Source organism: Manduca sexta, chromosome 17, assembly GCF_014839805.1.
Source record: "Manduca sexta isolate Smith_Timp_Sample1 chromosome 17, JHU_Msex_v1.0, whole genome shotgun sequence".
NCBI lineage: Eukaryota > Metazoa > Arthropoda > Insecta > Lepidoptera > Sphingidae > Manduca > Manduca sexta.
Genome location: NC_051131.1, coordinates 6975771 through 7000018, shown reverse-complemented (window position 1 = coordinate 7000018; position 24248 = coordinate 6975771). Strand labels below are relative to the sequence as shown.

At 38.0% G+C, this 24248-nt stretch overlaps 1 protein-coding gene across 3 annotated transcripts; it reads right to left on the bottom strand.

Moving 5' to 3' along the window:
* Positions 1 to 968: 968 nt before the first annotated feature.
* On the bottom strand, positions 969 to 23444 carry LOC115449074 (telomerase-binding protein EST1A). 3 transcript variants are annotated; one of them, XR_005112472.1, is made up of 25 exons: positions 22025 to 23442; positions 21805 to 21944; positions 19854 to 20014; positions 19309 to 19578; positions 18798 to 18924; positions 18373 to 18707; positions 18128 to 18259; positions 17942 to 18051; positions 17460 to 17637; positions 15799 to 16288; positions 15031 to 15141; positions 14561 to 14761; positions 13607 to 13668; positions 13036 to 13187; positions 7145 to 7305; positions 6344 to 6417; positions 6152 to 6249; positions 5854 to 6010; positions 5300 to 5417; positions 4586 to 4756; positions 4056 to 4209; positions 3644 to 3904; positions 3146 to 3309; positions 1975 to 2198; positions 969 to 1759 (listed from the first exon to the last, which is right to left on the bottom strand). XR_005112472.1 is itself a non-coding variant. In XM_037439602.1 (24 exons), the coding sequence occupies exons 1-24, from the start codon at positions 23097 to 23099 to the stop codon at positions 2157 to 2159; spliced, it is 4941 nt and encodes a 1646-aa protein (XP_037295499.1). In that variant the 5' UTR covers positions 23100 to 23444; the 3' UTR covers positions 969 to 2156. The 3 variants fall into 3 exon arrangements, 2 of the variants coding, with proteins under 2 accessions (XP_037295499.1, XP_037295498.1); XM_037439602.1 differs by having other exon boundaries at positions 969 to 2198; positions 19309 to 19575; positions 22025 to 23444; XM_037439601.1 differs by having other exon boundaries at positions 969 to 2198.
* Between the last annotated feature and the right edge of the window lie 804 nt (positions 23445 to 24248).

Below are 24248 nucleotides of genomic sequence, written 5' to 3'. Positions count from 1 at the left end.
AGAATACTCACTAAAACCTTTACTCCACACGACCGCAGGTCCGTCCTCGCCGCCGAGGACCCCGCCGCGACCCCGTCCTCCCGACCCTTCTGATAATTCTGGCCCGCGTGCCGATGTAAACCAGGTAGACTGTTAGGTCGCTTGCGCACCTCTCGCGTTACCCATAATCGTTGATGTCCCCAAACACCTTCTCTCAGTGGCCGTCCTGAGCCAAGGCCGTGACCCTTTAGAGAGTCGCCCTCAGCATGGTCACTTAAGGGCTCGCAGTGCCTAAAGTACTCACCCGCAAGATCGGTGTGTTTGTATAAGCCGGCCCTGCCAGGCTAACAAACGTGTCAGTTTTAAAAAAAAATAGAAAAACAAAAAAAAATAAAACCTTTGGCACAATTCCTAAGACTTAGCGGCCTGGGTTACCGTCAGGCCCGCACCATCCATAGGCCGCCAGTGTATGGTCATATATTGTAGCTAGTGTAATTACCTGTGGGAACTACCGGAAATTATGAGACTTAAGATCTTACGTCTCAAGGTGACAGACGGTGCAATATTGTAGTTACTAATATCGGCCGTAGGGTCCGCTCGTTTCGTCATTTATATAAATAAATACAGACTAGTATCAGGCTATTTAATGCGGACAGAGCAGTCGCTAGACCCCGAGTCTACCCTCATCTCTCTGTATTTGGTGTCCCTTCATTGTATAAATAAGCGGGAGCGGTTTGTAATGCAATACAAGTACATACTTTTATTTTCACTTGTGTTAATTTACTAGAATTACTTCCATGAAATTTTCGCTTTGACCCTTCCCCCAGGGGAAAGATTTTTGGGATTTTTCCTGAAATAAAAGTTGGTTACGCCCATATGCCATTTTCTTGCTCACATGCAGAGTATGAGCGAGTCATGCAGTATATATTTAAGGTGTATAAGGAAAAAAAGATGATATAAGGATAATAAAAATTAAAAACGAAACAATATTAGTCTTTGAAGTGATTCATAGTTTATTTTAATAGGTCATGATTAAGACAAAAGTAACTTCACGAAAGTTTCAAAAATAATAGAGGACACGATTTAATAAACATTAACGACGCAATAATTATTACAATTTATACAATATTCTCATTTATCAATAAAAATTATATTCATGAATTACATACTGACATGCGTTATTTGAGATTTTTGTAATAGGTAAAAATTTAAGTAAAACCTTCAGCAACACAATATTATTCACTACGCGAGTTATTCAATATAAAACTATTGGAATTAAAAGCTTACAAACATATTTCGATAATACAGCATAATATTTAATATTATAAAGAGATAAACGTTTGAAATATAATACGGATCCGTGATGGAAATGTGTTCATCGTGTAACTTCAATATAAACTCGAAAAACACGGTGCTATCAAAATGTCCATTTTTGTACTTTGTATCATAACAAAATAATGATTCAATATTTTCTAACAGAAAAAAATATATTTTTCTTTTTTTATTTCTTTTTTTTTAATGTATTTATAAAGCCAACTACTATAATATTATATTACCATAACATCCTTCATTCCACTGAAATACAACTAATGGCACGAGGATATTAACAAAAACCTAGAATTTACAATCATGTACTTAGCATTTTTTTTAATAAATCGCATGCAAACAACTTAGTCACCACAGTTTGTGGTAAGTCGTTGAAAGAAATATGCGTGACCTCAGAGCTGTGCTCGAAATGTTGACACTCGTGGGACTTGCATACTTTATTATGATTACCTACCTACAAAAAATTAAAAAATATAGTTGATACATTATAAAAAAACGTAAATAAAAACAATAGTTCAGTGACACTGAATTTCATTTATCTAAATCTTACTTAGTAAAAAAAATATTCGTAAAAATAACAAAATAGCCCAGGAACACGAAGGTGGAATCCTATAGCGCTTAACAAATTCATTTATTTTAACCAACTATTGGTGTATTAACTTTACTTACTCTAATCAAATCCTATACTATGTAATTAGACGTGACGCGGCCGTTCGCCACCGCTCGAGACCAGCGCCGCTAACGACGCCGTGCTTATACTTATTAATAACTTCCATCGCTCACGTTCCACATCACTAGTTATGAAAATCATGACCCGAGAGCTATTTCACTTATACATATCACGTGTTGCATCATTTGCATTTCGCGGTGTCATCGTCTACCGACTGCGATTTCTGAAACAAACAAACAGGTTAAAACTACACCTTAAACCTCAATAACAACGTCTATACTCTATACCGACTGTGCAGTGGCAAGGATTTTGTCATACTAGGTGGTCAACACCGCTCTACATGAAACAATTTCGGAAGAACAAACATAATATCCTTTGTATGGACAAATGGCGTATATGGATACGCCCGTTTTTTTTACCACATTAAAAACCGCGATGACATCCACATTATCTTTAGACCGAGCTTGCTTTTATATAATACGGAAATCAACAATAATGAGTCATCCGCCACACAACGCGATGAGGCTGGGCGAATAAGGTTTCTAATGACCAGAATATTTTCAGAACCCGCACAGGTTAGGCCCTCTGTGCGGTGAGCATTGCAACGAGAATATACGCCGTTCGACACTGGACAGACCTTCGGTCGACGTGGCGATAATCAGAAAAAATATTGTTGAAAAGCGGGATCTATCGTAACCAGTAGTTACGAGTGATTAGTATTGCTTACACACCTTCATGTTGTCTGTTATTCGACTCGAAATGTCATCAATTTGGAGATTTGCCAAAACACATCACCAGGGTCACAACACGCACAATATACAATCGTGTCTAGCAATTTAATTGCTTATCGGAAGCTCAATATAGCGCTCTTTGACCCCATGAATAAACTGGTTGCCAAAACATGACGCAGCGTCGAAGCAACCGCTAATACGCATATGCATTAATTTATGTGATTGCCGATGCTAGATTCATGGTGTATATTGTATGACCTTTAAGGTAATCCATACATGTGTTTGTTTTCAAAAAGGCCGGCATAACTGTGTAGACCGGGGTGGAATAATCATCTCTAGCGAAGTGGGATACAGATAGAGTGTCTACTCTTACGATATGAAGTAATAGTCAGTTCGCCATGTCCGAATAATAAAATAATGATGTTTATGACATCGTTACCTTGATGTCGTCTGGGTGCAAGCCCGCCCACTGCACGAAGGAGGGCAGGTCGCGCGTGGGCAGGTCGGCGGCGAGCGCCTTGACGCGCAGGTTGCGGTCGTCGGTGAGCAGCACCACCTCGCGCCGCGCGCTCGAGTCGCCGCCGCCCTCCTCCACGCGCGCGCCTGGCGAACGCGGATGTTACATTATAATCAATTGCACTATTTTCATACTAGAGCGTTGATGCTAAATGCGTCTGTACACAAAAAATTATCTACTTAAATAGCCTTTGTATAATTGTTTTAGTCAATCTAGAAAAAGGGATGGTTGCCAAAATTAAAGGTTTACTACATTTATTTGAAAGCGTTTATAATATTATGTTATTTAAGAATCTTTCGGTGACATCAGTTAGACAGTTTTGTGCCTCTAAATGAGACGTGATTCTCAATCAATCAAGGTTCGAAGGGCAATTTAGTAGAACGACTGGGAAGATAGGATAGAAGATATCGTATAGATCACCGGCATCGGCGGACACGTTGGCGTGCAAGTTGAGCGCGGTGGCGAGCACGCGGTCGTCGTTGGTGGCGCGCTCGTGGTCGCGCTCGGCGGTGAAGGCGCGCGAGGCGAGCAGCGAGCCGCGCGTGGTGGCGAGCCGCACCGCGCCCCCCGCGCCCCCCGCGCCCCCCGCACCGCCCGCACCGCCCGTCAGCCACGTCAGCGCCTCGCGAGCCGCGCCGCCCACACGGGAACATTTACACAACCCCTCCAACTCGGTCAAAACTACACAACAAACATCATTCAATTATTATTGGTAATCATTTATAAATTCGTTCAAATTGCCAATTTCTGTTACAAATGTGCGGCCAGAAATATACCGTTCTGTTTTATATGAGTATGATTAAACAGTGTTTCTTATAAAACTTTTGCTCACCGACAAGAGGCACGGCGAGGGTGTAAGGCTGCGAGGGAGCTGTGGCAATGGCGCGTATCAGCACCAGGTGGTCGATGAAGCAGTTCGTGTCGGGCACCAACCATCGCGGACGCACCTCGATAGCCACATCTACAGAACTCGTGCGCAGAATCTCCTAATAACGGCATTAAAATAAATGTTTGCAACTGAAGTTTTTTTTAAATCAAATTACCAAACCCTTGCGTACGCACCGCAAGTGTTAACACAACTTTTTGGTACCTAGTTTAATTTAAAACGAGCACAGCCATACGTACCTAATGCTCATACAATGGTGCGACCGCTTACGGTCGCACCACCACACCACATCTTAATGAACGGCAGTAACAAATCATCGTAATGCACCCGGAAATTAGACAACATAATACATGTCTCGAAATATAAGTAAATTAAAACAGAATGAACCCCCAATAAACCTTGAAACACCTTCCCCAACTAACAGTTAATTTGCCCCTAATTTGCCCCTTATATAAACCCTATAAACAATCGCATACCTGCATTCGTTGTCGATGACGTTCGATGGTCGCTTTCCTGGTCTCGAGCTGTTCCTTGCGCCGCAGCAGCGAGCGCGTGGCCTCGTCCGCGCCGGCCGACTCCAGCACGTCGCTGCTGGCGGGGAAGCTGCCCGTCTCGGTCGCACTGCCTTCCTCTTCCGATGCTTCCGTCTGTAACAAGTTATAATTAAAATATAAAATCTAATTGCATTAGCAGGCGTTAAGAAGGCAGCTCGGGTGAGAAATGTTTATCGCCTCTTTTTCTGGCGAATGTTTGTTTTTTCAGAACCTGTGGCACTCCCTAATTCACGCGGTAGCGGGGAGCGAATTATTGAGCGGAAAGGCAAATGCTATTAAACGTGACAAAATGGACGAACACATGATTGAAGATGCAAAGACCGATGTAAATGACGTATTATAGGGAAAATCGTATTAATTGTATTTTTTAAGTACATTTTACTGTAATTCACGTAACAAGGAATTTTAATTAAATTAATCAAGGTTTTAGTAAAACTGTTGAATCTAGGTTAAAATGGTGACATCGCATACAAAAACAGGTTAATGAAAATGTTTTGTTTTTTGTTATATGAATATAATCATAATCTCATTGAACTCTACAATCAATTTTAACCGAATCAAATTATCTCTCATGATTGGAACAGCTGAAAGACTCGACATAAATAGCTATACCAGGCAAAAATGAAGGAAACTTACCAAATTCCGCAGTGGGGGGTGGTGGGGTTGTGCGCGCTGCACTGCGCTGACGTAACGCGGCGGCGCCTCCGCCGGATACTCCAGCCGCAGCACCGGCGGCTCCACGCCCACCAGGTACCTACATAAACATTACAATAGATGAAAGAATAGAATAATTAATAATCGAATCTACTATATCGATCTAAGAAACAGCATCTGCTGACTGACCATATAAGTTATCCAATGGCATAGCAAAGTAACTCCATAATGTCTCATGATGGAGTGGCGTTAAGGTAAGAGTATTAATTGACGAGGAATTTTATTCCGTCGCCATGCGACACCATTATGGAGGGCCGTTCAAAACCGTATATACACAGGCTGATCCCAGAACCCGACACACCTATTTGGACTACTAAAGTGGGTTTCTCAGGTTCTGTAAGGTGTTACAAATATCATACCACGAGAATTTAATTTTGTTTTTTTTTTTTGGTAGGTAATATAAGACTTCGTAGGATTGAGTCGGAAAGTTATCAGGTCTGGTAGTAGTGTGTGGTGGTGGCGGTGGCGCTACGCACTCGGTGCCGAAGAAGAGCAATTTCCTGGTGCGCAGCGCGTGCTCGGCGCGCTGCAGCGGCGCGGCGGGCGCGCAGTAGGCGGCGCCCGGCTCCATGTACATGAGCGGCGTGAACCCGCCCAGCGACGCGTCCTCGCCCAGCCGCACGCACACGTACCCTGCGCCACGCGACACACACCACGTGCATTACACATTGCTTATTTACATTAGCCCATTAGGGTAACGTGCTCATCGTCAATGTAGATTATGAGACAAAATATACAATTTTAAGTTATAAACAATATTTCTTTTTGTCTCACCTTCTTTTGGTTCATTTTCTAAATCTATTGATTTGTCGTCTAATTTTTCGAGAATATTCATAAGTTTGGCGAGCCAATCCCAAGGGTCGTTTTCACTTCTGTGGAAATAATAATACAATACAATATTAATGTATTTGAAATTGATTAGTACACAATATGCATCACATATATCGTAATATGCCGTATACATACTCTGTATCAAAATTGTCGAATGTCGGTGGTGGATTCCATATGCTACTGTGACATAACATCCAGTCGGACCACACCTGAAAACGGAAATAGAATCTTATAATGAAAAAAAAAGCATTTTGACAAAATTGATAATTATTAATTTCCTTACATAAGCGATTAAGTTATAAAACCAAGAAAAATGCTCGTTAGCTTTCTAAAAGACCACAGCCACAATACAATTTCCAATATCTTCACTTTTTTTAGTAATTAAATATCATCATATTTAACTCACAGTCCCATACAGTGCTTCTTATAACAAATAACCGCAGCCATTATAATACAATTTCAAATTCAGCCATTCAATTTGAACTGCTATAATATAAAATAGCTGCATTTATTTCACACTTGTTATGATACGAAATACCTGGCAAAGTACTAATTATTCTGCACTTGAAATGACAAGTTTATATAACGGCATTACCTTCCGCTATAAACTTGTTGACAAACTACACATTATAGTATACTATCCTATCATCACATACAGGATAGGCAGTTCTACTAGAAAATTACATGTACACGTAATGCACTTCCGGATTAGTAAGTTACTTCGACTTTGGGGTAACGGTTTCCTATTAACAGTTAGCACTGACTAATTTAATGTTTGCTTGCCGCCTGCTTTGAAATAAAAACCTAATATGCGCGCCCTGCACATGGACAGATAAATGGAATCGAATACTGAATCCAAAATTAGACAGATTTCATAATGGAATATTGACACTATGTTTAATAATGAACTATTTGGTGTCGAAGATGGATGATCACCTTAATAGCAGGCAGCAGTATGAGCGCGTCGGCGTGGTGCTGCGTGTGCTGCGGCTCCGGCAGCAGCGCGCAGCAGCGCTCCACCAGCGCGCCGAACATCAGCAGCGACACGCCCAGAGCGCACTCCAGCCACGCTGATCGCTCGCCACCGCCGCTTCCGTCTATTTGAATACAAATATAATTATACACTTGCCAGCAAACTATGGAATTAACTTGTTGCATCGGTGTGTCCCGAGCGTTTTGACCTGTCCTTCTTTAAATGAGGCTTAAAAAAAATGGCCACCCGGTGGGCAGCGGTTTGACTGTGACGCCGGCATTGCTCAACTTCCAAGGGTCTTAACTTAACTTAAGGGCGTCGAATGCCGCTTTCCCATCAGATGGTCCCTTTACCATTTGCCTACTGAGGCAATACAAAATAACAATAGCAAAATATATTCAAATTACTTAAAAATAGTTCCCAACTTTTACACGTGGCCGTCTGGGCCTTCCCGGAGAAAAGCCTCCAAGAACGGAGATTTTTGCTATAGGAAAAAGAATCGCGTTTGGTCTCTAAGGATTTTAGTCTTGGGAAAGGTAATCAATTTGTGTATAGCCATGATTTTATTACGATAAGTCGCAAAACTATCACGACATCATATTGAAATACTTTCATTTGACCTCAGTTACATGAAATAATGGCTCGTCTCATTACGCATAAAGTAAATAATTAATATGCCAAGAATTCATAAAAATAAAGTCATGCATAACGACTCCTCGTCACAACCTTCACCTCACTTACACCAAAACGAATAAAATTATTACTTTGAAGAGCATAAAGAATGCTCTTTTACGCATGACACGCGCAATAAAGTACCTACTTACACGATGACAAGCTTTCGTAAGAATTGTAAATTGAAGATGTTACTATAGAGACGGCAAAAAGTAAAAACTAACATAACGCCGTGTGTGTGCGTGCATTAATCGACACGCGTGTCTACATGAACGTGTTAATACGTGAGGATCGTCGGGACCCTCAGTCATAACACATACAAAGTTCATGGCAATAATCTGCATGTGTAAACGATCAGGTTCCACCGGAATTAGCTAAAGCTATTTCATCACGGAGCACGAAAACTATTTCGTCTAAGTACTTAGTCATCAGCTAAAGGCGTAGCCAGCTTTCAATTTTGGGGGGAAGGGAGTCCGAATCCGAAACATTTCACAAAAATATGTACTTGTATTTAATCTAGGGGTAAGCCCCCACCTGCCGTCATCCACGTTGCCTAGCCGTCAGCATTCTCCCATCCTTACTCTTTCCTATCAGAACCGCAAACGCTGGCTAATTAAATAACCATAGGTTCAAGTTACCCTTCCCATAATTGAAATAAACTACTATACTATATATAATTTATGGAATAAACCATAATATTGTATTTCCTTAACCAAAACATCAAACGATTGGATTGTTCCCGTCAATGTTATAAATGTACCGAGCTGTCGCACAATGTTATTAAATTATGCAGTAGGTAACCAGTATCCCCAGACAGCTAGCTCATCGGTCCGCCGGGGCCGGCCGGATAAAAATAGTTGGGTCTAAATATACATTGCACGGATTAGACCTGGGAATGCAATACGCCCGACCCTCATGAACAGTTACGTTAATGACGCACATACACTCTTTTATCAATATTCCGTGTAAATATAAAGTTTTAAAGGATCCAAACCACACGCTTCTAAAACTTGTATGAATCTTAATATATGGCCATTATTGTCAAATCTATCCGCTCTCCTACAGGGCAACTGTGCAATACATCTCTATTCTTACTTTATAACACGCCAACCAAACGAGACCAACAGATTAGTTAGCCAACGAAATGTTTGAATTTATACACCAACTAATCAATAAATGTTATCGTGGATCGAATCCTTTCCGTTAAACTACCTCCAATTACGGATGCGTTCCTGGGAATGGCGTTTGCGAAGCTGTACGCCGTAAATATTAAGCGCAGTTGTTTGCTGCTAAGCATTTGTAATAACGTATGGTCCATACGTAAAAAACAGTTTCATCGGATAAAATCAGTCTGAAAACGTTATTCAGTCGTTTGTGGAAATGTTATTTACTTTATAAAATATTACTTATCACTTCTTTTTCTCACACTTCCGATTTAAATTTATGTGAGCTGCTTTCATTATTGCCAAATGAAGTAAGACTTGTGATAAAACTAAAAACATACTGTTATTTTGTAACAGTTAGTTGTGACAATGAAAAATTGTTTGCAACAACTAACTTTAGTGCAAAAAATTGCTTTCATGGTGTCAGATTTAATGTAAACCTTAAAGCTTTGTATTTCCTCCTCCACTCCTAAATGTTATTTCTGTCTGATTAATGTGTTTTTTTTACTGGTTACGACGTTTATCAGATTTATTTCTCAAAATTTTTGCGAAGTAAGAGGCGCCTGAGGGCAACGCATTGTCGAATGGCGCAATTAAGGGCCTGCATGCCATATTTTTTCTATAATAATCTAAAACATGATTATATGTAATGGCGCAGAACAGTGGTCGTCACCGTGCCGTCGCAGCGTACAGTTTATTGAACCTGTCTCCATCAAATGTGTGCATTTGTGGTAAGCGCGGTAGAAGCGCGGGCGCGGCGCGGCGGGATCGCGCACTGCTCACCGCGGCCCACAGTGCATCAACCTCCGATAACTTGTAATTTGTAATTACAAACCTTTACTGCGCCCGGACGGACGCCGCAGGAAATAGCTACATTTACAAGCTCACCATGTTAATTTCGTAAACCGAATACCTCAGCACTCACATTTCAATTACTTGTAATACTATTTTTTATGACATTATTAATACGTTGCAGTCGCATTTACAAAAACGAAAAGATAAAGTTTAATATGCTGGTATGAAAAGGATTTACCTATCACTTTAAAAGTGTCATAATTAAAAATCATTAACTAACTAACTTTACTAATTACTACATTGTGCTCATGGTTTCGCCCGCATGAAAAATTTTCAGGGATAAAAGTCCCGCTACATATTTCCATGAATAGAAAATAGCCTATGTCCTTTCCAGGGTCGCAAACTATCACCATACCAAATTTCATGGAAATCCATGGGGTAATTTTTTAAATTTATCACGCTCAGACAAGTAGACGGCGGGGGAATTTGTTTTATAATATGTTTTTAGAACTTTTTAAAAGGAACAATTCTGTCATACATTATTGTTGCGTAACTTTAACCGTTTACGCAGCACACACAACGGAAGGATTGGCGCGTTCAAACAAACCTCTTAAGCTTTTCATATCTAGTACCTATAGATAGATAATGTCCACATATACAGTACCTCAATTTATTTATGAATATTTATATTCATGAAGCCTCTGTCGCTGCAATTGGTACACACTACACAGTAGTTGGAAGTGTTTAGACATGGGTCTAGACCATCTTTTAATAATTTAGTAATAGTAATATAGACCAGATAATTTTGTGTAAACAATTACACAAAACAATAAACAAAATGTGAAATCAATTACAATTATCACCATTAACATTTGCTGGTGTCTGTGATGCTATTAGTTCCTGCTGCCTACTACAGAGGCAGACCGAGAGTCGGGCCTGGGCTTATTCTAGTTTAGGACCCTGCTTATTATTCAAATAATTGAAATCTATCAATATGAGGGAAACACAAACAACAACTATATATTGTCTACTGTTTTTTATATGGACTGGGAGCCCTAGCAATCGACGGGGCCGTGAGCTACAGCCCAAACATAAGCAGAAATTATTAAACGAATTTAGATGAAATTTAGCACAAGGCTACACACCTTTCCAATAATATACGCATAAGCAATTTTTATCTCACAAGTTACACCATGAAGCCTCGGGACTTTTTCATCAGGGGCGCGATAGAGCCGCGAGCATCACTTGATAACTTGTTAATTCGAGGTTCATGAAATAATGTTTATATGAAATTTATAAGATATTGTGCAGTTCTGCCAATAGATTTCATTATAATTTTTCTAGAGTGTATTGCTCAAACACGGTGTACATACAATTTATACATAATGGCCCTTATATATAACAACACAATTCGATCAAAATTTTTAAGAATTATTACTAAAATCTATTTAAAAATAAATTGTTTATGTGATTGTATTTTATATGAATTCCATTTGTCTGTTTACTGAAAAGTAAATAAACGCTATGTATATTTCGAAAAACCCACAATATGTATGTACAATTTGTTTCTGTTTGAAGGATATTGTAACCAGCGTAATTACTGGGCATAGTAAAGAATGGTGAAGAAAAACATCGTAAGGGAACCATATCTGAAAGTTTTCTAAAAGAATTTCGAAAGTATGTGAAGTCAACCAACCCACACTAGGTCAGCGTGCTGAATCAAGGCTCAGCCACCCAAAAAACCCTTTCAGTAGTAAGGGAGGACCCGTGTTTAGCAATAGGCAGTATATAATACAGGGCTGATATTATTTTTCATAACAGAGAATTATGAAATATATTATGTCTCAGGATGGCCAGCGCAGTGGAATGCCACGTAGTGCTTTGTAATTCAAAGATCTGGTTGAGTATGGTAGTGTTTAAAGGCGGTCCTGACATTTACAATCAGACCAAAGAGCATTTATATTAGATACGGTAAAATCAGGCAAAAGGTTCGCTAACCTTTTTTTTTCGCGGGGAAAAACGCGTTGTCGCTACCACCACTTGGAGGGTCATTGGAATGGTTATCTTGGTTTCACCGGTCTGGCGGACCAATGTCGACACTCGGGAGTATAACATCATCCGAGTGAACATTGGACCGAGTCCCTAACCCCTGTATACCCTACACCGGCATACCAACCAAAACCCGCGGTGACCTTCTTCGGCGCATACAGGACGGCCCCGGGGTATCTCGGAACCGTCCCAGCGCTATACCGCATTGCGGCACCTCTCTAATTGAAGGAGGCTAAGATGCCCCCACATGCTAAATGACTCCTTTGAAGTCTACGACATCGGAAGACCTATCCGCATTGTCGTCCACCTCAGAGTCGCCGTAGACGAGCGAGAAGCTCCCACTGCTCACCCCGCGACTCTCTCTCTAAGCCCCAATTAGTCGCCTCTTACGACAGGCAGGAGATACCGTGGCGGAACGGTACCGTTGCTGCGAGAACTTGTTAGTCTAAACTAGGCTTTAGCATATGAAGTTTTTAGATAATAATAATAAGTTTTTTTTTACTCATTTATAGTCAGACACAAAGTAAATTTAAAATATTTTTTCAAATTAAATATATCTGTGTTACACTAAACAAGTTATCAAAAAAAAAAAACTTGAAATTAGGGTAACTATACCCCGCTATGGTGGCCTACGTAAGTGTATCGCTTTCCGGGATCAGCCTGTGGATGTCCTGATCAAACAGACCGGCACAATTGTGTCGACTGGCTTCGTTTATCTGAGAGGTTATCTCCCGTCAGTCGACATTCTATCTGAACCCGCCACTCCGCACACCATCACGTGCATTGGGTCAATTTGCTGTGCTCGTATAAAATAAACCTCAATTTACAACACTCTATACATGGACGTATCATTCCCTGTAATAAACTGTACAATTTATTCAGTTAATTATACTAAACAATATCCGATTGAATATTTGATAAAATGTCCATTTTGCTTCGTTTAAAGTATGTCCTAATTATACAAGACGTGATAATTTAATGCGGTACAACATCCATAGAATGACTTATTCGCTGCGTGTCAAACTACTCCATGTAAGAATAGTTTTTGTGATGTCATTTTTAGACGTATTTGCGACTTCTGTTTGTTTTCAGCTCCTGAAGGACAGGACGGAAAGGACGCCTTAAACTGTACCTGCGTGTTCAACCAGTAACCCATCGTAATACTTTAATCTTACCTTTAAGTGGGGCAGCAGTAGTTTCCACCGCAAACATGTTTAGCGCAGTCAACTGCAGAAGCCTGGCCGCGGGCATCGGCAGCGGTTGGCGGTGTAACAACGCGCGGAACTGCCGCAGCATCAAACTCGCACACTCATAGAACGTTTCCATACTGTTATAGGGAAAAAAATGTGAAATAAAACATGCTTAACCTTCCGAAGCTGTAAATAAAATATAGAAGGTAATATTTAGCATGCAAAGTTGAGTTTAGTTGTATTAATAATATAAATACCAATATTTGTTTTCCACTTTGTCACCTATACATTTAGAACTATTTGATACGAAAGTTAAAAGCAATTTATAAATAATTAAATAAGAAAAGCCTAAGTAAAAGCTTAGTCTAATACCTTTCAAAGTCTGAAGTAAAAAAAAATATTGAATAATAGTTTTGAAGTAATTTTTTTATAAAATTTTGTAAAGACCTGACACTGAGTTGCTATTCAACGAAAAATTTTATTAATCCTTTTGAAACACTATGCACTTAAAATAAACTATTTTTTAAAATATAATATGTAATTGTCATTCACTCACCCGATTTTTGTTATAAGTTTTCCATGCACATGTAAATAACTTGTAATAAAATTCTTGTTCAGCTGCAACAAAAAAAAACTCATCAATAATTGTTCAACAAAAATAAAACAGTTGGATCATTACTTACGTCACAACATGTGTATAAATTAGCTTACTTTCATAGGTCCAAAATTCCAATAAAATAATAGATAATACCTATACTCATATATAAATAGGGGACCGGCCTATGCTTGATTTTGTACATTATTCTATATGTAATGGTTAATAATACGAAAAAGAAACACTGCTGCGAAAACTGCATAAAAATTGGTTAAAAAATGAGCGAGCAATTCATATTTAAAATATTATAATGTACAGAAGTGGGCGCGTTGTGGGGATATCGCTTCATCTCTTTCTTTCGCACGCGTCATAATTCCCAATGACGTCACATGTGGGCATTTCGTCTCTTTTCTGTTTCTTGTAAATTACCCTTTCCACCGAAATTCAAAGACTTATAACTTGTTGATTTTTTACCGGATTTTAATAATTCTTTCTGTGTTATAATTTATAATGTGTAAATATTCGATAATAGTAAAGAACAAAAATGAGTCCGGTACCCTATTATAATTGTTTTGAGTAAACTGTAAGTTAATGAACACTGAAAATGAAACACATATCATTGGCGGCTTATCGATAACAATACTTTTGACATTTTTATTATTTAATTCCCACACGGTTCCATTCCCAAACCATGGTTCCATTACAGTACATAGATACCAATCTACACTTTTCAGGGGATATATCGAGGATCTAACTACAATACCTTCCATCTATCTCAAAAATTTACCAAACAGCCCAAAGGTTTTTACATGTTTAGAAATGACTCATTTTGATTGGTTCTTTCTCGGAATCAAATTGTAGGTTGAGATTGGGAACCTAATATAAATAACGGCTGTAAACGAAGCCTAATGTTACCTCAACAGACGACATGTTGGCGAGCGGGTCGTGCGGCGCGCGCGGCGCCCGGCCGGCGCGGCGCTCGCCGGGCCGCAGCCACACCTCGCCGCCCGCGCCCGCCGCGCCCGCCGCGCCCGCCGCGCCCGCTCCGGCGCGCTCCGCCTCCCCGCTGCGGCCGCCTTCGGCAACCGCACGTCGCTTCCTCTCCGCAGCTTCATACTGTTTAAAATGCTCTTCTTTATTATATGTATCCGATAGGTTTTATTGGAGGGTGACTGCCCAATTTTAAATTCCCAGTTATAAAAACATAAATAAATAACCGTTAATTTTATTTATCAGCGCTTTTAAAACATTTCATGGAGCAAAACAAAGGCTCATATTTATATGAGGTACTCTAGAGTCAGACCATGCAGGTGGATATGTTGTAAACAATGACTAATCTTATAAATTAAAAGTTTATTTACAGCAAAAACTAGATTACGACATACCTTTTTTCTATTTTCGTCGAACAACGATTGTAAACTTTCTCTTGCTGACTGGAGGGGATTCGAAGACATTAAACTTCTCATGTAGTAGTAAACCGCATCTAATTTTCTTCTCTGTAAATTATAAATTGTGTTACAATTGATAGTAAGAAAAACAAATAAAAAGTAAAATCATTGTGACAAATGCTCTTTACACTCAATGCTACTGCATATTATGATATTATGTAATATATGGTTAATAATTTCTATACCACTCATGAAGCTATGTAACTTGATATGGTTATTTTTTATATTTTATTGTTTTCTTTAATGTTACTAAATCACATGAAACACTGTGTTTCCGATTCAAATATTACTGGATCTTTGACAAAAATAAAAATTTAAACCTAATCACTACATAGTATAAAACAAAGCCGCTTTCTCTGTCCCTATGTCCCTTTGTATGCATAAATTTTTAAAACTACGCAACGGATTTTGATACGGTTTTTTTAATAGATAGAGTGATTCAAGAGGAAGGTTTATATGTATAATAACATCCATTAAATAGTGGAGAAATACTGTTATTTTGTTATGTTATACCCGTGCGAAACCAGAGCGGGCCGCTATGTTTTTATATACAATGTTCACAGTTTTTCTGTAGTGTATTTAGTATCAGCATTGCATCCGTGCAAAGCCGGGGCGGGTCGTACAATATAAATTATATCATTAATTGACTAAAACATTCCATTAAACCCGATCTACAGTTGCAACATGACAGCACGTAATACTCACCGCGTATATTGCTAATATCGCTAGTTGGTTGTATGGCCTTCCATTCTTCGGGTTGATTTGTTGAGCTTTAGTGTACCACAGTTTACTCTTAGCATAATTGTTTGTTTCGTTCACTTGTTCTTTGTATCTGGCGAGGTCGCCGAGATACACATACAGTTTTTGCACCGATATGAGAGCGAGGCCAACGTACCCAAGCCCTTTGGGCGGCAAGGCATGACTATCGTTAAGGTAGTCGTCCACATTAAATTTATAAGCTTTCTCCAACATTTGGACGAGATTCTCAAAAAACGTATTACCTTCTTCTATGATAATATTTATAAGATTAATTATTTTCGGTTTGTCTTCAGCTGATAATTGAGGGAAACTCTTTCTTAAAATTTCAATGAAATTATAGTATAATATTTTCCAAAACTGGTGCTCGATATTGTCCGCTTGACAATACTTCAGGTCTGACATTAATAGTCTTTGGAGTGCATTTTGTAAGAATGTTCTGTAACAATCAATAACATTTTTTTAATCATGTTGAGTCTGGTCGGAATTCAATACTGCTCGACTGTTTATAAAAGAAACGAAAGTGACAACGAAGAAAGATTTGGAGTTAAGTGTTTTAGAGGCGCCAATGCCCTTGAGCGTTTTCTTCTACTACAACGCTCACTTGATGGCAGTAGAGGTAGCTAGTTAGGTTTACGGTAATGTACGTTTAAATTCTTTAATCCCCTTATTCATAGACAATACTGTGATAACATGTCTGTTTCGCAGCTTTGTTTATCTGACAGCCTGCTAGATTTAAGTTGTATCATAATACTAGCCCTATGTCTACGCACTGCGAAGGCTGCCAAGCCGTCAGATAAATAACGTCTATGAATAAGGGGTTAGTTGTCGAAATATCAGGTATGTCAATGTTACATTTGGAAATCTCATGAACGGAGGTAGGCAGGAAACTATTGGTTAAATCGCGCCAAGAAAACTTTTGGAAACATAACTTTTCACTTTTTACTTGTAATAACTATGATATTTAATAAATATAAGGGTGAAAGATCATTGGAACATTCAGAGCTGGAAGCGTATATAATACAGGTTATAATTTAGAATCTTATAACCAGAGTTTGACGTCAAAGGTGGTTAGAATTAGTAAAATTATGCTCGCGGATAACTTCGACATTTTCAAACTGCGTAAAAAGTTATTAAAAAAAATTTACCTCGAAATATACGAAAACTTATTTGTGACGCTCATTTGGCTCACGCATAGTGTACGCAGTTCAAACATAATCATACCAACTTTAAAATTTGTAACATAAATTTTTAATGAGCACATATTAATATAAAATGGATTTACAATATGAAAACGAAGCAAGCCTTTAATATGAAAAAGACGTCATAATGGGGTCTCAATCGTAAAAGTTGAATGCTGGGCAAGGAGTCCTAACAAGTCTACCCTGTCCCCTCTTACGGTTAATTTCAACAAAAGACCGCATTCTCTAGCTGCAGATCAATACAAAAATAAAACAATCGAATTAAGCATTATTCATTTAAAAAAAAAATGTTTGTCGTCAATTTCTGTTGTGGAGCCAATGTAGCAGATATGATCACATATTACACTCTGCCATCACAGAACTAAATGAGAATCAATGTAAAAATGTGGTTGTATTGTATATATTTACCTCGTGTCGGTGACGTCGCTCCAGTGGTCCGCCAGCCCGACGGGTCCCTTGAGCATGTGCGCCTGCAGGATGACGTCGGCGCGGTCCACCTCCTGCAGCAGCGAGCGGTGCCGCGCCGCGCGCGCCGCCTCGTTACTGTCGTACGTCATTGTGTTGCGACTCGACGTCTCTTTCATACCTAATTTGACGAAAATAAAAATAGTTCAAATCCATACTTTATAATTATATCATAAATGCCAAAAGAATTCTGTCTGTCCGTTTGCCTATCTGTTATACCTTTGCAGCTGAACCTCTAAGTCCATTTCGATTGATTAAAATGTGGATAAACGACATGAACTGCTGTTTATCCCGAATAATTCTTTTTCACGCTGGATTATAATTGGAATGTCTATTACTCAAAAACGATATAATGTGTAGTGTTAGAATAAAGGTCACTTTAATAATATATTAATGACAGTATAGAACATAAGTAATTTGCGAACCTCGTTCCATTCTCAGATCTACTTTCGTTGGACTTGTCTGCACAATGATTGGTTTGGATGGATTCTGATGATCAAATAATGTTTTTTGATTTTCCGTTCCCTGGCCCCGTCTGAAAGCATAATATCAAATCATTTGCATATGGCAAATATACTTCTGTATATATTTCTTTTTTTTCATAAACATACCCCAAGTCTTTTTGCAGATGAGTAATAGATCCCTGTGGAAGCATTATTAGTCCTGGGTAATGATTAGTAGTCTCAGATTTTTCGGACGCACTACTATTTGCGACATTACGGTGACTAGGGTTCTCTGGATACCTGTAAAATAATATTATTTAACATTTTTAAAGGACAACAAAAAAAAATTTAATTGGGCTTCAAACCAGATAAAAGTATGAGTACAGCAAAGAGTGTATTTTTTTCCTACTAACTTGTCATGCGCACTGAGTCTCTTGGACTCGATGATCTCTTCTCGCCAGCTGAGTGGCGCGGCGTGCGCGGCGGCGGGTGCGGCGTGCGCGGCGTGCGCGGCGTGCGCGGCGGGCGCGGTGTGCGCGGTGTGCGCGGCGGGCGCTGCGTGCGCGACGGGCTGCGCGTGCGCGGGCGGGTCGGCCCCACGGGCGCGGCGGCGACCCGAGCGCCGCTTGGAACGCCGCCCGCCGCCGCCTTCTGCGCCACCGCTCGCCACCGTCGCGGTCACAGTTGCCGGCGACTGGCGACCTCGTTCCACGCTAGACGTACGCCCGTTGCCTGGTGCACTATTTTTCTAAAATTACGCAAGTAAGTATTAATAGCACCACATTTTTAGCAATGCGTTTGCAAGTGTATTATCGGACTAAATATTATATCGTATTACCTGACTCATCGACGACCAAGCGGCCGGTTTATTGACGGCGGAAGGAACTCGAAACCCGTCGTTATCTCTCGGACTGAGAGCTCGACCGAGCGATGTATCTCTACTGTTGCATTGGGACATTATTCTTCTGTAAATAAATAGTTTGCTGAGGTAAGTTTATATTTCTGAATAGTTGTACCAAATAAACTAATTAAGCGAAATTAGCCAAGAATTATCTAATAGTACAGTATTTTTTCAAAATCAATTAGTTCAATAACATAGAAAATATTAAAAACTTATCTATAAAAATATCGAAAAATAATTATTTTTACTAATAACATATTTCATCTTTGTCGATATCAATTATCTATAACTTACTTTTATTTTAGTTACTTTCAATTACAGTTTATAGGTATTCCCTGTTTAGAACGCAAAAGATAAAAAAGTCTATCGCCCCTTAAGAGAAAACGTGTGACAATTTGTAAAAGGTTCTAATACAAAGATGATGTTATAAACAAACATGATAACTAACCCTTCAGTACTCTGCTCTCTACTATAGGAGCGTAAAGAGCGCCACCGGTCTAAGTCGTCTCTGCTGTTACCGATAGTGGATGAACGATTGCTTCTATAACTGTCTCTTCTTTCTCTTTCTCTTCGTCTTAAACTCAATGACATAAGATCATTTTGCAAACTGACATTGCTGTCTTTTCTTGTACTCTCCATGTCATGCTGCACACTAGCAGTACTGTCCTTTCTATTTCTTTCTTTCTTCTCAGCATTTCTGACACCCCTACTGGAGCTTCTGATAAGCATATAATTATTTTTTACTAACATTCACTCAAATACATATAATTAAACAAAAAAATTTACAAATTTATAGGAATGCTAATCTGAGAGCAAACTATGACAACAATTTATTCATACTAGAAATCCTACTTAAATACGTGATGTAAATATTATATGGTATAGGCAGTAATTTTTATATAATACTGTAATTTCGATAATAACATTTACAGAATGGGCTCATACAATTGAATTATTGTTTAATTACACAGCCTAAATATGTGTAACTTGTACCGTCTGTCTTTACGCCTAGACCTTCCACTACGCTTCGATTCTTTTGTCTCCTGTGGTTTCAATTCTTCAGCATTTGATTTTTTTAAGTTTTGGGAAAAACTTGTTGATGTATCACATGTATCATCTAGTTGGATATTTTTTTCCACTTCTTCTGTCCAGTCCTATAAAATAAAATAATTTTTAAAGTTTGTACATTTCATGACGCGTAAATCATATTGTGTCACCATATGCAATGCAATCCATCTTCTGGTGTTTTATATTGCCTACATAACATGTGTAACATGCACCACTGTGCTAGATTTTAAAGCAATTTTATATACCGCCTATTTTCTGACATCCTAAAGTCTAGAATATCTCGAATAGAGAAGTGTCAACTCCATTTACTAACTCGAGTTGGGTTTAAATCGAAATAACTTGTTGAATTCTCTTCAACTCGAGTTTAAATACTTCCGCCTGGCCCTAGCGTATCACCCGAATGACCAACAGTCAACTGTTAAGTAACAAATGAATGGGCACATTGTAAATAAGTAAATGGTCCATCTTAGAACTTGTTGATAACATATTAATTTCTATTCAACTTTATTATTCTATTATTTGAGTACAAAGGACAGTCAACGTAGATTATGAATAAGCTAACTGCCAAAATATGTTTTGTGATAAAATAGTTAAACAGCTAAGTTCTTTTTTAAGTTTTGAATTTTTATTGTAATAATTAAACCATAAGTAAATACCTATGTAACTAGGATATAAAGTTAGACTGATTGGATATTATTTTGTAAAGACTGCTAGAAATAAACATACAAAACTACTTAGTTTTGTTGTTAATTAATATAAATACTTACTTTATTTATGTAAATACATAAAACATAAATACATGATGAATAAATAAATTCCTTTTTTATTTAAATTCACCTGGTGACTCATTACATTTGTAAAATTAACCCAAAACAAATCATTACTCCGTTTCATTTTACCCATTTAACTCGAGTTACTTAACTCGAGTTGAACTCGAGATACGTGGATTTCAACTCGAGTTAGCTTGAGTTGTGTTTATCCCGAGTTGGCACATAACTGATCTCCAATAATTATTAAGGAGCATTATTTTTAGATTTTGGTGTAATTTATTTTCTCATATCCTACCTAAAATTTGCGTTTTGTACATAACAAATTTTAGCTTTATGGCAGGCTTATCAATGATAAGAAATATATGCCAAACAATACCTCAAAACACAGTTTATAAGAAAAACACATGTCAGAGAGGTAAGAAAAATCTCCCTTCAGTTTCATTATATTGAGACCTATAGTAGTGTAAGACTCTCTAATAGTATGACATTGTAAACAATTCTAATTGCTGATGCCAATATTAGCAGGACTGCACTATGCACATGTTGCTCTGCAGTTATTTTTTATTGTTGTCAACAATAGCTTCATATTGCCAGCAGTTTATTAACTGTTTGTTCAAAAAGGGAATTAATTCCTATTTTTCTGTTTATATCCTGCACTTGCTTATCATATGATCTGTTTGGTTACTGGTGAAAATGTTTTCATGGCAATTTTAATAGAAGACATAAATTTATTATTGGCTTATTATATTAATCTGAATATTTAATTTTCAATAAAATTATGTAGTTTTTATCAAATTAATGTTGCTTTTGAGTTTACTCACAAGATTAAGACATTTTGTATTGTCCATGAATTATTATTTGATATTAATTAATTAAAAATAGTAATATTATGTATTTTTTTAAGTTTGAAGTTTTTTATTTCACTTAACTAAGAATACCACATAAAACATACACTAGATTAATACAATAGACATTTTGACTTGTCTAAATAAGTATTAGTTTTATCTTTGACTGAAACAGAAACCAAGGCTCGAGTTTTGACATTGACTTCAAATCCTAGTCTAGCCCAACATCAATGCCATCACTAATTAAACACATCAACTTACCAAATTAGTCAGGTCTGATAATGTAGTAGACACCTGGGATGTTTCATTGTCAGGTTCACATTCTATGTCTTGTTTATAATTCTGTTTGTCACTATGAGAGGGTATTTGGACTTTCATATTGTTTAATCCATTTTGTTGTGCTAAAAAAACAATTTTTATACTTACTAATATTTTAGAAAACAAAAAATTTTAAAAGGTAAGACATTACACAATAACTTGCCTGCATTCTCAAATTCACTTTTACTCTCTGTACTTCTACTCATTGGATTGGGTTTATTCTTTACAAACCCTTGATCTGTGTTACTAAACTCATACAAATTGATATATGAACTGCTAGGAGTAGACTGTCTTGAATTCTGTTTTTCATATGTTTTTAGGTAAGTGTTTATAAACTTGTCCCTATCAAACCCTTCATGGTCTCTTAACCTTCCTCTGCCTCTAGAGGGTAATGTTTGAGACCAATTTGAGTTTGAATTGTAGACATGGTCATCAGTAGCAGCAGGTTGCAATGAGTAATTAGATGAGGACTTATCTCTGCAAGCTTGTTCCATGTTATCAACACTGTGGTGTGCTGATTGTTCTAAAAATTTCTTCCTAAATCTTGGAGGTATATTGTCTAAATTAACCATATACTTAGGTCTAGATGTGTCTGATATATAACCAGCAGAGTTTCTTCGTCCAGAAGGGGGCTTCCCTCCAGATGAGGACATGTGTCTCCCTGCTGATGTTTCCATACTTTTGCTGTCCCGATTTCTATCTAGAACTTTTTGATCTTGAGCACTGTGAGTAGGTGATATAGACCTAGTTTCTGAAGGCTGTCTATATGGTCTGTTATAGTTTATGTCATTTTGTCCTCCAGCCTTATTGTGGTAGTCTCCATAATATGTTCTATCTCTTCTTGATCCTCTATTGTAACCAGCACTATTCATGCCATGTTTATCTGTATTATTAGATCTGTTGTTGTAATGACTAGAATTATCATACCTGGTGGATGTTCGAGACTGTTTATCTACTTCAGAATCTCCTGATCTAGGCATGTAAAGCTGTTGTTCAGGTTTTCTATTATTATGGCGAATATTAGAAACAGAATGTTCACTGTGTGCATCACTCAAATCATCATTAATAGAATACTGCGATCCATAGTGCGACCTATATCTTTTACCGCTATTATCTGAATCATGTACATCCATTTTTGTATCTAAACCATAACTTGAACGTCTTAATGGTCCACTACCAGGCTTATAAAACTTTTGTTGTGGTTTATTTTTCCTGTATTCCTTGCAGTCATCATCCATAGCAGTACAAAGGCAAGATGTGCAGAAAACTTTAGTCACAACAACATAATATCATCAACCTATTCTCAAAGACAATAATGTATAAGAATTTAAAACAATCTTTTATCTTCTCGTAAACACTGAGGTTATGTTCGTATTACCACTTCGCTGCATTAATATTTATAAATATTGACGTTAGAAAAACCAATCACATACTTTCGTAGATTATTGCTATTCAACAATAAATTCATATGAATCCAGAAAAGTATTGACTTAAAAATTTCCCTTTGACGATATTTTGCTATATTTTCAAGTTCAATTTTTTTTTATTACTTACGGCTCTGGCTATTGGAATATTTTTCATACCAATGCCAATATGGAGAATGGTTGACAATGCTTACATCTCTAGGACATTACTAGGTCGCCACAGGACAGTTTGACAAATTGTCGCATTATGTATAGCCTATATAACGGAGATCGAGATCACCTTGCTGACTAACACAGCAGAGCACCCACAGTACTTAGTTTGGATCAAGCGCATCCAAAATAGCAGATGGAAAATTAATTACTTCATAACAAAAATGAAAAAATGCTAATTTTAGACAAAGTCAGTAAAACAAAGTAAGTAAGTAGTAAGACAAAGTAAGTAGGTAGGGGTGGCACTGAGTGGCGTGTTTTTGCAGTGCGAACTGACCGGAACCGCGCCGACAGATGGACATGGTCCATGAGAGAAAATTGTACCTACTTTTTAAATACATTAGTGTCACGGTATCACCATATACACGGTAAATGGTAATGTCCGTAGAATATAGATTCTATTAGATGGTATAGATGCACTATGAACTGTTAAAATCTATTATCAAGCCAAATCCATCGTATTACTGTTTATTGCATTTGGTATCGGATTTTCTTAACAAAGTAATTTTACGAACAGGAGAGCTTGTTTCTTTCTATGCTCCGTTTTCTCGTTGCATTGATTCTACTGGTTCACTACAATATTTTTTAAAAACACATACTGTGTTTTTAACCTTACAACACAATAATTCTCGATTTACACATGAACACACTGGGATACATTTACTTTGGAACGGGCTTATAAACCGTCGATTTAAGTTGTCTACGTTCAAATTATCGTTTGCTTATAAAGTAGTGTAGTCAACCAAGGTTATT